Here is a 16,252-nt window from a genome sequence, read left to right on the forward strand (position 1 = left end):
TTTCCATAGCGTTAGACAATACTAAAACTACCACTAGCAGTCATCAGTTCAGGTGAGTTTTAAAAATCCTGCATAGAATTTCCAATATTAACTATATTTATATTAACTATAAAATACACACTTTATACTACAGCCCCTGCCAGCAAGGACACGTAGTGATAGCACAAGGGGTAATGGCTTCAAACTGAAAAAAGAGTATGTTTAGATTACATATCAGGAAGAAATTCTTTACTGTAAGGGTGGTGAGGCTCTGGAACAGGTTGCCCAGAGAAGTTGTGGATGCCCCATCCCTGGAAGTAGGCCAGGTTGGACACGGCTCTGAGAAACTGGGTCTAGTGAAAGATGTCCCTGCCCACTGCAGGGCAGTTGGAATTAAATGATCTTTAGGGTCCCTTCCAACCCAAACCATTCTAAGATTTTGTGACTTGCTTGCTGGAAAAACACAAATATTCAGAAGGGCTTGTCTAAGGGCCTTATAGGTTCTCAGTAAAGACTCCCCTGCTGCCTCCAGCCACATCCCCTGCCTGATAAGAGATGAGTCATGTAATCTTGCAGAAAGGAACTGCAGCGTTTATTGTGAACAAAACCAAAGTGGGACGCGGTCGGGGGTTGTCAAAGTTCGCAGGGTCCACACTGGGTGATCATGTTGCTGCTTCCCAGCCTGCTTTACACCACAGAACAAGAGGAGAGCATTTCATATGCTCAGGGTGGTGAAGTACAGGCAGGGCTTGATTGCACCCAGGCACTGAGCAGCCTGACAGAAGGCACAAGCAATATCCAAATGCTAATCCAAGCTTCTGCGGTGACACACCACAGAGTCTGCTTCCATCTCAGACAGAAATTGGTGATGCTGCCTTCCTTGCCCTCTTCTGTCACCAGTGTTTACCTATGGAAATCTGTGGGGCATCTCACCTCTGCCCGCTTGGTGTTAGTAATACCTGCACTTTAGATCTTACAGCACCACCAGAATTTGTTGGGTCATGTTAAGGAAATGGTTTTAAAGATATCTATCTGTGACACTGCCTTCTATAGCTGAGTTACACACAAACTTCTTGTTTGCTTGTTTTGAAATGAGCTGCAATAATTCATAAAAAGTGACATGAATGTTACTATGTACATGCTTAAAATATAGAAGGTTTTTTTAACCATGACTTATCTGTCAGACAGCCCCAGCCTGGAAAGTGTCCCAGCTATTGCCTGGGTGATGCAGCACCATAGTCAGGCTGGAAAACAACTGCAAATTCATGCGTGTGGCTTCTCAGAGTGCTGGGTTCATAGGCTGCAGGACAGGATCACCCATGTCCAGTCACACCACTGTTCCAGGGATAACCCTGTAATGGCACAGTCAAGGGATTTGATATCACCAATGATTCTGTGATTCTGTGACGTTGGTTTTACCCACTATCGGGGACCACTTCTCTAAAGGTGAGCATGAGCCACCTCCTCCTTGCAGAAGGTGCTATGCAGTTTGGCATCCTCTCTCACACCTAAGGTGGCTTAGGTGTCACAAAAAGATTATAGATGGATAAAGATGGGCAAACCCTCATTTCCCTTCCCTGCACCTCACAGTTCAGGCAAGACACCAGAGCAGGGCTTGGTGAGCCAATGATGCACACAAATGTACTTGCACATTAACACCCACACTCCAGCAGGGACTAGTTATATGCCATTGTCCTACAGCTTCTTCTGGGCTGACTCTGTTCCCTAGACTGCCCAAGTTAGCTCTAGGCAGCAGTAACTTGTTATCAACTTTCCTTTGTTTGGCTGTGCAAAAACTTGAAAATCAGCCTGTACTTGCAGTGAAAACCAGAAAGAAACAATTATTAAATAACAAAACTTTAACATTTCCAAAACAAGTTAGAAAACACATTTATTTTTTTTTTTTTTTTTGGAACAAAACCATGGCAAGGAAAGGGGGGGGAACCACCAGAATGGAACAATAGCGAGGCACAAACACATACAATTAAAGGAAGAGCACAGGCTGCAACACTTCTGACCCCAAAGTTACAAAACTTTTGCCCCATTGCTGAATGGCAGCTTCAGTGGGAAAGGACAGAAAACCAGCCGTCTCACATCTCAGACTCCCATCTCAATGGGAAAAATCCTTCCCTGACTGGGGTTACTCTAGTGGTGGTGTTAACAGCCCCCAGGCACCCCCAGCCCTCCCAGGGCTCACAGCGGGAAGGCGGCACTAGGGCGAATTGGACCCGGGATGCACCAGCCCGGCAGGACAAGGCTGGCCCAGCTCTCTCCCCCTCAGCACCTAAACACTGCCACCTTCCCCAGTGCACCTCAGAGCACCCTTCAGCCTTTGAAGCATATGCTGGAGTCGACTGTCCCCTGCCTGCCCCTGCCAGAATGTGCAGAAGTAAAGCAAAGCTGCCTCTGCCCCCCCACTTTGGTGACACTGAACCAATGACAGTCTCCACCCAGCTGCTCCTGTGCTGCCTGCGGGCAGCTGCCACCCCAAGCACTCAGCGTCACACGTTTGTCACTCAACTCATCCTTTGAGGAATGTTTGTACTGAAAGGAGACAGTGCAGCACCATAAGGAAAAGAATTATCATCTCACTCCTACCGTGGAAAATGCAATTCCTGTGGCAGCCTTAAAAAACAGAGACAGGCTGAGTCACCACCAACACAGCTCACAAGATCCAAAAATCTTCTAAAGAGAATCACAGGACAAGGAAACAACAAGAACAACCACCTATGGTTGAGTGTCACTGATGCAGAGCCTTGACACGAACACAGAGATAAAGGACTCCCAGGGAAGCGTGCAGCTATCCCACCAGCTCCCTCCTGGAAGAGAAGCCTTCAGTTCACCCTGCATTTTGCTGGGGTAGTCACAGACCTCGATGGATGGTATTTACAAGGCACATCTTAAATCCGTTTCCGAGGGATTCACAGCACAACGTCAGCGCAGTATAAAACAGGGGCGAAATGACAAGGGAAGAGAGGGATGCAACATACACCTCCCCATCCCTTTTGATCCCAATATGTGCCATATGCAAAATATGTTACTCTACCATGCATTTCTAGCTCATTGGGCTAGTTTAACATCAACATGCCTCACTTCCGACTGTCAAAGTTGTCTTATGTGGATTTACCACATTTACCTTGCTCCTGCAGCGCTACCTGCAGCCCCAGGGCAGCTGTGCCAGGTACTCAGCTACCTGCTGCCAGGGACAGAGCCCTTGCCCTCTCCTCACCTCATCCTTCTTCCCTGCAGGTCTACCCCAGCTGCTCCACGTGCAAACCTCCCCTGAGCAGAACAGGACATGCGTAGCAGCAAGACTTGCCTAAGAGATGCTATAAATTGCTGCTGTCTGTGCAAACAGCACAGCACCAAACAAGCCTACATGCACAGGCAGATGGTCAGCTTCAGCTTGCAGTAGCTAAACCATTACACTGAAGGCACTAATGCTTGCACTGATAAACAATCTCAGCACTATAATCAATGTTTCTGCCAAAGTTGTACACCCAGGCCCCAGGTATCCCCCTGCTGCAGGAGGCCAGCTGGTGACGGTGCTGGTTTAGCTCACAGGTAATCCAAGCAGGACCCTGGTGAAAGGGCACCAAAAGGGGAGCAAAGCCAGTTGTCACCCTACAGCCCCCACCACTGTCCTGGCCCCGGGCAGCAAGCAGTGAGGGCCAGATCACAGAGGGTGTGGAGCTCGGATAAACACCCTGCACACAGATCCCTGGCTGAAACCTCCACTGAGTTTCTTCTGCAGGGCCTGTGAAAAAATGCCTTGAAATCTCCTAAGAGGAGATTTTTTTTTTCTTTCTCAGGAAATTTCTGGCAGGTCCTTAGTTTATGTCTGGGACTGGCAGGCCACCACAATCCCCCTGTCATGCTTGTCCTTGGCTGGCAAAGATATGGCAAGGCATTGGGTGGGCAGGGAGCAGGAGGAACCACTCAGCTTGTTTCAGGCTGTCACCTGGGGCTCCACAGTTTAGCTGCAGCTCTGTTATCAGGCAAAGCATCAAGGAGCTGCCCAGTTTTGTTTGTTAGTGAACCTGTCAGCTCGTGGCAGTGCGGCCTTGAAGCCACGGGTGTGCTTTTCCTTATATTTTCTTTTTTTCTTTTTAAATGAGGTTAGAAGGTCTGACACCTCATGTCTTTTCCCTGCTAAAATTTGCCAGACCGATTCTTACACACAAATGAGACTATGGGATGCAAAGGACAAGTGTCACAGGCTTCAGGGTGGAACAGCAAGCATGTCAGGTCAGTCATCAGTTGGATCCGGGAAACAGTCTGAGGCATCTTCCTGGCTTTCCGCATCAACTATGACCTCAGGGTCTGGCAGTTCCTCAGCTTCTATCTGCACTGCTAAGTTTTCTTCTGCCAGTGGCTGGGGCTCAACGCCTTGACCAGTCTGGGCAGCATCTGGAAAAAGGAGAAATGGTTTATATTATTGCCCATGCCATGGCTCGCCGTCCTGGAACTATTCATTTACTGAGCTGTCCATCGTGTCTCCAGGCTCTTGGGCACTGAAGATCTCTGGCCTCTTAGTACTGAAGTACTTTAGTACTTCTAGTACCAAACCTTTAGTACCAAAAAAGCCAAATCTATTCACTTACATCTGAATAATTAAAGGTGGCTAACAGCACACATTTAATACATTCTCACCTACTTTCCACACGCACCTCCACTTTTTACTTAATTGTAAAAAATTTAAATATGGGCTACTTTTTTAGTCAAACTGACAATGTGTTAATTTTTTATTAAAAGATCTACACTTGAAGTATATTAATATTAAACAGTGACCTGAAAGGTTTTTTTTTTTCTTTCTTTCTTGCTCTATGTTCATGAGTAGCTTTTAACATTTTGAAAGCAGAGTAAAGCAGCATCCAAGGTTAGACATAAAGCACAGCTGAGCTGCAGGAGGCTGTGCACGGTACAGTGAAGGACATCAGAAGTGGAGACGGCAGTGCTGAGACCAGGCTATGACCTATGTAATATTGCTCCAGTTCACGATGTCTCTGCTAAACCTACTTCAGCTCATGACGGTGCATTAGTAGGGAAGGTGTTGCCAGCATTTTTGTTTGTGAAACAAAATCGTGGGAAACATAATGCAAAAAGTGGGAGTATTAATACCAAGCACTTACAGAACAGGAGATTTCTGGAGGGTTTTTATCGCTGCGCTCTCTTGACCATATTGTGCTAAAGCTGTAGGGGGTTTATGCTCGGTTTCTTTGAAGAATTTAAAATATTCCCACTTTAGTCTCAATTTAAGGAAATACACAAGCCTCTGGCTCTGATGGGATTTAGCTGTGTTTATAGCTCAGCATTTTTGGTTCATGCTGTCTTGAAGATGAGTGCTTACAAAAACAGTGCTGATTTTTATAAAATGTTACTGATGAGAAGGGGAGAGGGGCGATAAAATTGCAGGAAAAGTGCTAAGTTTCGAGGGGTTGCTGTTTTTGAGATATGTGTTTTAGCACAGGTGATACTGGAATAGATAGTTACTGGCAGTCCCCTCTATGGGGTGCTTATGGGATGGCTGCTGGTACATCTCAGAGCTGAGTGGGGGTGAGAGTTACCCCTGTGCAGGAGTGAGCAAGAGTAAGGCGCTGATAAATGACTTGCTGCAACTTCTGTCATCTGGGCAAGATGCAGCACCTTCCTTGTGCCCCAGACTCCTCTCTGCAGTCACCTCCACCCCCACCACCCACAAACATACACTGTGTCCTTCATCCTCCTAAACAGGGTATCTGCCCCACTTCAGAAAAGTCACTGGACGCACCAGGCTTTGGAGGGCGGTCAGCTTGGGCAGCTTGAGCCTCGACGTGGTCTCCATTGGGGGGGCTCTTCACACCTTCACTGGACACCACTGACATGGTTAGTCCGTCATCCTTCTCCTCCTCTGTAAAGCCAAAACTGCAGACTTGAAGGAAAGAGGCCCCCCACAGCCCTCCAGCCTCAGCACGTCCCTTGCAATGCCAGACCACCAACACCTTTGTGCCTCCTCCTCACGCAGCACTGGCTCCCTTCCCAGAGCAGACAGATGCCAAGGACAGAGGGACATTGCCAACCTGTCACAGACCAGCTTGGCCATGCTGGCAGCTTCACAGCTTGAGGTGGCCTCACAGGGATGGGCAGATTGCACTCAGGGACTGGTGCTGACAGAGGACTGCCATCAGAAACCTTCGGGTCATTCCAGGATCAGACCGGAATGAGGCTCAGGTTTCTTGCCCAGAGAAAAGGTTTTGCTGTCGGTTTTGTCTGGCCAGGAGCACATGGCGGCAAGTGTGAGGTGAATAAAGGGAAAGAAAGGTTTGATTCAAGATCCCCCTGGCCATAACAGTTGCCTATCAGCAAGCAGATTACTGCTCCACCAGGTCGAGGGAGGACAGGCTGGAGGACAAGCAGCCACCCAGCAGAGAGCAGTTTACTCTGAGGCTGTGTCAACCCCAGCCTGCATAAACACAGTCCTCTCTGAGACTCATCCCAGGGGGTCACAGCAATCTCCACTCACCTGAGGGCACAGGGATGAACTTGTGTTTCCTCTTCACGCAGCAACATATGACTGAGGGCACAACCACCAGCAGGATAAGCACACCCACTGCACACCCTGCCAGGATGTAAATGAACCATGGGTACTGCAGCAGGTCTCCTGCAAGAAGGACATGGCATTGTTAGGCACCAGAGTGGACAAGTTTCTTTCTCCCAGGGGAGAAACCCTGCAGCTGGATTAGAGCACATGGGCAGCACTGTTGCTCTGGGTTGGATCAGGGAAGCTGGTACAGTGAACTGTGGCAGAGCATGAGTTACATCACAGTGTTTAAGTATGGTATGGAACTTTTCATTAGGAGAACAGGCCTGTGTGACTACGCTGTGTGCCTTATTTCTGCCTGCTCTGATCAGCAACATCTGAGATAATTTCTAAGTTTTAATCAAGATTAAGAGGGAAGGTGGTGGTTTAAAAGACAGTACATTTCAAGAAGTGTTATGGAAACAAGCAGCTGAGAAGAGGAGGGAGACCTAGGGAGTCATCTCCTGCTGAAGGAAAAGCTGCAGTCCACCCTCAGAGCTTGTATTAGGCCCAGAGAATCCGCTCAGGACACCCATGAAAGGACTGCTCCAACCTCAGAGCAGGTCTGAGCAGAGCCTGCACTCCTCAGGTACCAAAGGCTGCAGCCACCAGCGCCAGAGCTGTAGGAAACCGACTCCACTGCTGCTCGGAGAAGGATTTCTCTCTGTTCCCCTGCCCAGCCGAGATGATGCAAAGCCCCCAGCAGGAGGCGAAGGCTGCAGATGGCTGAGCAGAAGGCCACGCACAAGTCAGTGGTAATTATTACCCGGCTCAGCGTCCCTTGCTCAGGGTTGCTTTGACGGGTCAGACCTGCACGTTCGCTGCTGCTGAGCAGGGGAGCTGGTAGGGGGCATCACACACTTGCAGGAAAGAGAAACTCATCCAGACTTGCTCCTTCACCGAGACAATTTGCTCCAACCGGGGGCAGCCGGGAGGAAAACTCTCCTTCTCATATGAAAAAAACCCATGCAATTCCACTATTGCTGCAATATAAATTCCTTAAAACTCCTTAGGTAAGCCTATGCCATCCTTTTCTGAATCATTTAACTTGTTTTCAGCTGCACACATGCCTGCACAACACAGCACTGCAACAACCAACAGGATCATTTGGAGCTTATTTTCAAGCCCTCCAAAGCACAAATTGCTCCATATCTCCAGAGGCTGGGAAGGATTTCAAATGTTCCAAGTCATACTACACGCTGTCATAGTCAACACAACTCACCAGGACAGTAAAAACAACAGTGTGTGCTCCTGTGTGTGAAACCACATGTACTCATGGTATTTTCAGAGTCCTTTTTCCAGTCTCTTTTGCCAAGTTAAAAAAAAAACATACTCAAGAGAAAACTTTAAGCAAATCAGAAATAATTTCCATAATAATTTTATTCCCTTTTTGATAAAAGCTTAGAGAACATTATCAAAGGCATGAATATTAATTGGATTTTTTTCCTGAATTTTTTTTCCTAAATATTTGCCATTTGTTGAAAAGGTCTTTTTGAGATAAAATATTGTGTTAAAAATAAGCAATAAACAAGTAATGAATCAATAAATGTCTTTTATATATGTTGACTTGTTAAGTTCTGAACCCTCTTCTTTAGATCTTGAGTATTCAGAGCCCTTTGATGCCTGGAAAGTTCACAGCATTTCTGCCAAATTGTTTTATAGTAACAATTATTCAAAATCAATCATCAGTCAACAGGTTGCCCAAATAAGTGTTTTTACATAGATCTTCCACCTACAGTGGAAAAACTAAATTCAGCCCTTGGCCTGGAAGAAATAATAACCCACAAAAATAATGACCTAGTCATTAATTAATTTACGCGAACTCATTTCTCCATTCTTTTTACTAGTATTTAGAATTGCTTTAGTTCACATTTTACAAATGTGGTTGCATTTGGTGACTAAAGTAGAATCACCACTGCTTTCTTTCTCTCAGAGCCTTCCAAATACGCATTCATGAGCGCGTCCATCCCAACAGAGCCACCACTGAGTTCCCCTGGGGGCTCTTCAAGAGGAAATGGGGAACTGATATCGCACCCAGGGGACTGGGCAGCCACCCAGAACCAACGATGGCAACTGTCAGCACTCACATGGTTTGTCACAGGGCTCAACTGAACAGCTCACGGGCGTTCACATCCTCATTCTCCGGTGCCGCGGCCAACTCAGGTCCGGCTGCGCCGAGCGGCCTCCGGCCAATTTCACCGGACAAAACCGGGATCGCTGCTCCACAACCACAAACACCAAACCTGCACAGACTGGCCAGTGGTGCCAGTGTGACCAGGCACAAACAGCCCATGGTGTTTCTGCTGGATGCCAGCACGCTGGATACAGGGTTTGGGCCAGTAAGTTTGCTTTCACACCGACTGTATGCCAACCACAGAAGAAAAGACAGTATCTGCTGCAATGCTGGAGTGTCTCTGACAATTTCTAAAATGCTAGGTGCCATTAGAGAGTACAATTTCTCTAGCAGCAGGTAATTAAATTAATTACGGCTAAATTAGTCAAAAACCTTGTGGTTAAATTACGCATGTAGCTCTGATGTAACTCTTGATAACCATCTTTGCTGCCACAGAGCAGAATAACCTTCTCTACTGCAGGTGCAAATGAAATTATACCCAAGGATCCAGATTTTCTGTCTCATTAAACTATGGCCCCACTCAAGCATTTATGAATAGTTTGCAAATGGATAAAGTCCCAGCCTTCTTGCAGTGCTACATATCTGAGCAGGGACATTCCATAAGTAAAAATGACTTGTGTCATTACCCACTTCTGATGGTGTGGGGCTGATGGAGAAACATTTGCATAGACTCACAAATCTTTGTGTTTCTGACCTAGATAGGCAAAACACCTTAGCTGAGTCCAGGAGCAACAGGGCTGAACTAGCAGAGGTGTTTTTATAAGGATGCATAGAAACTGGAAGGTCATCAGGGTCATGGATGAATGTCAGAGTAGAAAGCAGCATGTGTTTCTAAACTGGCACTGAGAATCAGTGCACAGAAGGGTGCAAGGTCTCTATCACTGGGAATCAGGAAAACAGACAGATAGAGATTCATCCTTGCTGCAGAGCTGGGTAAAAGGACCTCCTGAAAAAACTTTCATCCCATCAGTGATTTTAGGCTGTGTCAGTCCAAGACACAGGAGGGAGAAGGAAGTCAAGAGGTCGCTTTCTGAAGGCAGGATGTGCTAAGTCTGGAAGGCAGCTGCCAGGGGACAGAAGAGTTCAGCATTTTGAGGACACCGACAACTCCTCAGTTTGCTGCCGGAAGAGACCAAGAGGCAGATTTTCTGGTTACTCACCGTAGCTACAAGACAGTGCAACAGGCCTGGTCCTCGTGACGCTGCTCCCGTGGGACACCACGCACACAAATTCCCCAGGCACGGTTTTGTCCAGGTGGACCTTCCTCCCACCGTCCTTAACACAAGCCCCGGGGGCGCTCAGCTCTTTGCCGCTCAGCTGCCACCGGAAGGTCATGCTCTCGGTGCTGGTCGCGTTGCAGGACAACTCTGCAGTCCCGTTAGGGAAGCACTGGATCCCAATGGTCGGCTCTGGTCACACACAGCATGGGACAATGTGAACAGGGAGGAAAGAGAGAGGTGAGGTGCGGACTCAGCAGCGAACATGAGCTGAACAGGAGCTTCTCTTACCAGCAGTCTCAGTGCCACTGCATTTACTGTAGCCAGGAAGCACAAAAGTAGGTAACCAGATCCTTCAGTGCCTGCACTCAACCCTGAAATGCTTAACAGTGCCCTCTCCCTAACCCTGCTAGGGACTCTTTGGTCCCTATTTTGGGGATGCGACAAAAATCTGGCATCTCTTCATTTTCCTTACTGACACTGAAAAAAACCTCCAAAAATAAAAGCACCTGATCTGAGAGAATTGTGGAACTATCCAGAGAATTTGTCAGCCAGAGGCTTTCTCTGAAATCAGCAGATAACCATAGCTTCAGAGCAGACTCAGCCCTTTCCTCCACCAGAGGTTTGTACTTTTGCTGTCACTCTGCCTCTTCTTCCATTGTAGAGAGGAACTAGTGCAAATCATGCCCAACATGGGAACCAACACCAGATAACTGCGGTGAGAAAGGATACCCAGACTATGACTTCTTAAAATGAAGCAATGCACGATTGCTCTTACTACATTTCCCTGAATTTCTCTCTTTCAGTCTACTACAAGGAGCAAACCTATTTCCTACATTTGTCACTTTGCAAATACAAACTAAACAGAGAAGTGGTGTGGTTTTTTGACAGCAGGAGTAAAATTAGAGAACATCCATCCATGCAAATAAGCTCAGAAATCACTTTCTTCAACTGGGACATCATCTTCAGTTAAAACTCATGCCTCCAGGAACACCTTTGCTGTGAAATTGTTTCCCTGCCTTAGGTGTGCCAACAGAACACAAGGAGGAAACAAAAGCCCCAAAAGCAAATCCACTGAAATGGAGGTTAAACCCAGGACTTCTGTAGTCTTTGCCTACTTCCAGTCTAATCTCCTGATCTTCGTGCCAAGGAGTCACATCTTTGACCTGCTCTCCACCGCGGTTCCGCCTGTTTGCACCCAAAAGGGGTGAGCGTTCATTTGTCTTCACTGAGATCAGTTTGCTCAGACATTTTCATTACAGTTTCATACGCTTCAATTTGTCTTGGAAGCCTGTGTAAGTGAAAGCCCTGCAAAAGAACCGGTGGAGATGAGGACCGGAGCAATGGTTGCTGGCTGCCTGGACCATCATTCAGCACGGGGACAAACCCATTTAAGCCTTCTCCTTATTACCCCAAGCAATGAGCTGGATCCTGTACAGAAGCGACTTTTTTTCTGTCTTCACACCCTGCAAGTGGATGAGCAGGCACACAAAAGGGAGCAGGAATTCTGAGGTCACAAGGAGAACAGTGGGGAGGCTGGCACAGGTGAGGGCTCTGGACAGACCCAGAAGATGCTGACCTCCAAGCTGCTCAGGGGTAGCTAAGAATCACTCACAGATGCCTTTAGCATTTTTCCTCAGCTGCATGAAGCAGGGGGAAACCCCAGCACACCTCAACCCAGACCCGCACAGAAGTCCAGTCCCACTTTCAGAGCCAAGTCAGGCAGGGTTAACTCCTTAGGGAAGCGTGTCCACAGACAGCAAAATGCTGTTGGTCAGTGGGAGCCATCAGGAATAGTGCTCTAGAAACAGACTGAAATCTCCAGCTACATGTCTACATAGCGTAAGCTCAACTTTACAAACACTTCATGCTGCTGCCTCTTACATCATGGAAAATAGCCCAGAACTCAACTGACTGGCTACTTCAAGGAAGGATCAACAGACAGGAGAGACAAAGAGGATGCAAAGAGCACGTCTTAGATTACACTGACTATTACTGCTCTCTGAGTGTGCCAGAAGCTTTAAAAAAGCTTCTTCCAGAGGCATCTATAGCTCCTGCAGGCTCAAGCAATTCCTTAGGAGGAATTTCAGGGCACCAAGCTTCCAACCAGGCTCACAAGTTCAAAAGCTATTTGTTGCTAAGAAGGCCACTTACCAAATACTTCCAATGCAAAATAACTGGTGGCATTGGGAAAAACGAATTCGTATTTTCCTTCGTCCTCTTTCTCCACACTCTTCAGCTCTAGGGAGCCATTCAGCCAGTTCAGGCACCTACTGGCAGAATTGCCGCACTTGGCCAACAAAGCATCATTTAAGACAGTTGTCGAGCACACCCCGTCCCCCTTGCTCATTCTGGAGAGGGTCTGCAGGCTTTGGTTTCCCACAGAAAAGACTGCTGAGCCGCCGCTGAGCACACTGATCTGGGTGGCAGAGCCTGAAAGGAGAGGCACAGAGCGTGGGCAGCAAGCTTGCCATGTCCATCCATCCCCTCTCGGCTGCCTCCCAAAAAGGCAAATGCCCAGGTGAGACGTAAGAGGCACAGACCCAACCCTAGTGACAGGTTGGATCACCAATGATTGAAAATCAGAGGAGTGGGAAGCCTTCTGTAAGGGTCAGCTTCCCCCCACCTGAATAACACAGGAATGGTGTGAACAAAAAGGGAAACAAAAGGCAGAACAGCTGATCCTTTCTCTCCCCAGATTTAGCATGACCATCTACCACCCCCATCAGAGATGAGAGACTGTGCAAAGAAAGATCCTCAAGGCATCAATGCCATGGATCCTGTACAGAGGGTAGCAGAAACAACAGCTGCCTGCACAGCTGCTTCTCCCCAAAGAGTAAGGTCGCAGCTTTAGCTGGAACAAGTCTCACAGTCCCTGACACATTATTAAGTTGCTGTCTGGAACTTAAAATTCAAAAGATGGCAGGGCAAGAGCAGCTCAGGGACTAACCCAAGGTCACACCAAGAATTAGGAGCAGGACCACATTGCTCTCCAGCCAGCCCTGTGTTGTACAAGGACTTTACATTCTCCGCTGAAATGCTCTCACGGATGCAGTACACCCGGGAAGTACAATTCTGTTAGTTATCGTTCGTTTACCAAAAAAAATAATCTGTCTTACTTTGGTCTGACTGCCCCGTTCATGCACTAGCGGTTACACTGTTTGATGTCTCCCCAAACCTGGTGGAGTCCTTAAAAGATCTTGGAGCAAAATTAAGGCATCTGCTCATCTAGACAAATCCGTGCCAACTCCGTAAAGAGAAATCCCACTTACCATGAGTAACAGTTATTATCACCAGCAAGCACTGCAGAGCAAAAGGAGAGCCGAAATCCATTTTAAAGAGCGCCTTGCATCATATGCTGAGAGGACGATCTGGCTACAGAGCTCAGTGAATATAGTGTTCAGGAAATGATGTCAGAAGCAAGAGTGGGGGGAAAAAAAAAAAAAGAAAAGAAACTCCATGGTGGACAGATTGAATGATGGTTCAAAATAGACCTGCAAGGTTTTGGGTGACTGAGCTCGGGCTGAACCAACACAAGCCACAGTGTGCTCTGCAAAGTCCCGCAGACTGGAGATAACTGCGTGTGTGAGAATAGGGCTGAGTGGAGAGGAGAGACGAAAATATCTCCTGGTCAGCTCACCCCACTTAGGAAGATGCTAACGCCAAGACCTGGCAAAGGTGAAAAAAAACCACTTTTCTTTCATCCTTTTCTGGTTTATCGAAGTACAGCATCCCCATCCAGGGAAGAGAAATCAGTGCAGTCAGATAAAGCACTGCACATGCAGACCAGCTGGTTTTCTGAAATACTAGCAACACTCACTCATGGAGGGTCTCACCAGCAGGGAGGAGTTGTGGGACAAGGCTTACCCTCTGTTCCCAAAGGATATGTTGCCAGCCTGAACTTTGCTGGGCTCTTCTGGTGACCAAATGGTACCTGACACACAGGAAAGAGCTCCATGCAGCCACCCCAGGCAAAGAATAAAGGTTATGGGAAGTTAAATTGCATTGCAAAACTAAACTGAATGCAGCCTGAAAGACATCCCAGCTCTGTTGGGAGTGCAGATACCAGAGACAAGATTGAAAAGCCAGTCCTGAAGAACCCCTGTAAACCAGTTATCTACAGGGACTGATAGGGCCAGATACTTTGTTTGCATCCTTTGAGGTGGCTTAAAGCACATTGGTGTGTTGCACCAAGTGCCAAGGTGTGCTACACAAGCAACACAGCACAAAATGTCTCGCTCACTGGAGAAAGGAAACTGCTATAGCATTGGAGCCAACACCTGGATTTTGTTTAGATGCACTCAGCAGATGTGCTGGGGAGTAACTAAAACATCAGCTGAGGATGCAACTGGGAACCCTATACTTTTGTGCTGTTTCCCTGGACACAGACAAGGACACAGCCTATTAAGGGAGCTCCACACGGTGGAATCACATGTACACACTCATATCTGAGAAATGGGTAAACCCATTATCTTGTGATCTGCCCTGTTTTTCCAACAATTTGGCTATGCTTGATAAATTCCACGTTTCAGCCACTGGTTCGGCCCCTCTGACTTCTTATCCATGGCAATCACATCTTACCTCTTGCTCCCAGTGTCCCAAACTTGCAAGTTTGCTCAAGGCTATCACAGCAACATCCGGTCTCTATCATATGTGCATAGGACAGGCCTAAATTGATCTGAGACAGAAATAGACTTCTCTGAGAAAAGCAGTGAAGTGAGTCTTCAGATACTCACAGCAGTGCAGAGGAAGGGGGAGAGAAAAAAGTATTTACAGTAAGAAACACTTTCATTTCCTTCTGTGCTGCTGAAGTAACATGAAGAAAATCTCTCTCAAATACCCCTGCAAGACTGGGGCTTGCCATCTGCCTCAGATGTGCACATTCAACCTCTGTTCACCTTCATGCTTGAGGGGCAGGCTGGTAGAGCTTAGGGTTGCAGTGCTGTGCTGGAGACACGAGACAGAACAGACAGCATGTGCAGCATTGCTCCAAAATAGCACCCCAAAATGTTCAGAATGTCAGGGGAAAAAAAAAAACCAAGATGCAAAAGGGGTCTGCATACAGACTAATCCAGCAAAAGTTCACCTTCTCCTCCAGCCAATGAGAGCAGCCTGAGAGAGCTCATTTACAGATTTGCAGTAAAATACAAGGAAAATACGGCCCTTTTGCTGTCACTCTGTTGTTACAGAAGTGACTCTGCATGACTGTGACATTGCGGTGTCCTGTATTTAGTCTCCCTCTCAGTGACTCCAGGGCAAATGAGTACATTTATGAGTTCAATATTTCTGACTGCAAGTGCCCCATACATCACCCAGTATATGAAGTCCCATTAGGCTTCTTCTGTCCCTCACATCCTCACTAGCTAAAAAAAAAAAAAAACAAACCAAAAAGGAATCACAGCCAGGATAAAGATGACAGCACACACACAATCTGTGTTGTCATCAATCAGCAGCCTCTTTTAAGAGCAACTCTCTCAAGTTTCACATATAATGAAGTTTTTAGATGAGATTAGGCACTACTTTCTGGCACTGGCTAATAAATGCTCACAAGAGCCATGGTTTGCCAGAGAATTCACTTCCCCTTTTTATGTAACGACACAGAGATTTGTGTGATTGGATTGCTGTGGACAAAAAACACCTTGTGAGGCTTAACAGAAAACACAAGTAGAAAAAGGGAGAAAAAGAGAAAACAGATCAAAAAACCCACAAGAATTTGTAGCTGGAAGATGAACTAAAACCTTTTTGACTTGGTGAGGTGCAAGCTCACGGGGCCATTTTGCCCTTTCAGCCTGAAGGCACCATGAAAGGAGAATGGAGATTCACTCCTTAGGTGACATGAGGCATTGATGGAGCAGGGGAGATTGGAAAACCTGAGTTAGCAAGTAAAGAAGGAAATAACCCGTGGAATATTACAAAGAAATCTGTACATATCCACTCTGCACATCTTCCTTTCCATAGGCTGGTCAGCAGTGCACCTATTTTTACTGTCATTAATGTATGTCAGCGCTCACCGGGGAAACACACGGGCCCAGTTTCATTTGGAGGGAGCTGACAGAGCTAAATGCCAGAAACTCAGCAGAAACAGAAAATAAGCCTGCAGCTCCAGCAATGCAGAGCTGCAGTCATCCTTCTGTCCATCCATCCCCTGTGGTGGAGCAGCATGGTTACACCACAGGCTGCCAGAGCAGGTACAACCAGGACTGGACAGCACTGGGAGGAGGGAGAGGTTTGCAACCTGTCCGATCCACACCTACAGCTATTCATGCATGAGACATTTTCTTTGAAACAGGCTTTGAGTGGCTCTCAGGAGAGTTTAACTGTGCAGCCACAAAGCAGGAATCGGGGGCACACCTGAGAGATGCC

The 16,252-nt window shown here is 47.2% G+C and overlaps 1 protein-coding gene across 2 annotated transcripts; it reads right to left on the reverse strand.

Annotated features, from left to right (window-relative positions):
* Nucleotides 1-1,906: 1,906 nt before the first annotated feature.
* LOC108505072 lies at nt 1,907-13,265 on the reverse strand. 2 transcript variants are annotated; one of them, XM_017830722.1, is made up of 6 exons: nt 13,162-13,265; nt 12,044-12,322; nt 9,833-10,081; nt 6,482-6,619; nt 5,750-5,866; nt 1,907-4,389 (listed from the first exon to the last, which is right to left on the reverse strand). In XM_017830722.1, the coding sequence occupies exons 1-6, from the start codon at nt 13,220-13,222 to the stop codon at nt 4,229-4,231; spliced, it is 1,005 nt and encodes a 334-aa protein (XP_017686211.1). In that variant the 5' UTR covers nt 13,223-13,265; the 3' UTR covers nt 1,907-4,228. The 2 variants fall into 2 exon arrangements, with proteins under 2 accessions (XP_017686211.1, XP_017686210.1); XM_017830721.1 differs by having other exon boundaries at nt 5,750-5,869.
* Nucleotides 13,266-16,252: the final 2,987 nt, after the last annotated feature.

This window comes from Lepidothrix coronata, unplaced genomic scaffold (assembly GCF_001604755.1).
Source record: "Lepidothrix coronata isolate B3197 unplaced genomic scaffold, Lepidothrix_coronata-1.0 Scaffold183, whole genome shotgun sequence".
NCBI classification, from domain to species: Eukaryota; Metazoa; Chordata; class Aves; order Passeriformes; family Pipridae; genus Lepidothrix; species Lepidothrix coronata.

Excerpts from the sequence above, each read along its gene's own strand:
- LOC108505072 (XM_017830721.1), bottom strand. The coding sequence starts at position 13,222 with ATGGATTTCGGCTCTCCTTTTGCTCTGCAGTGCTTGCTGGTGATAATA. Across the intron at positions 12,323-13,161 it reads GATAATAACTGTTACTCATG|GCTCTGCCACCCAGATCAGT; the intron begins GTAAGTGGGATT and ends CTCTCCTTTCAG. Across the intron at positions 4,390-5,749 it reads TGACCGCCCTCCAAAGCCTG|ATGCTGCCCAGACTGGTCAA; the intron begins GTGCGTCCAGTG and ends TCCTTTTTCCAG.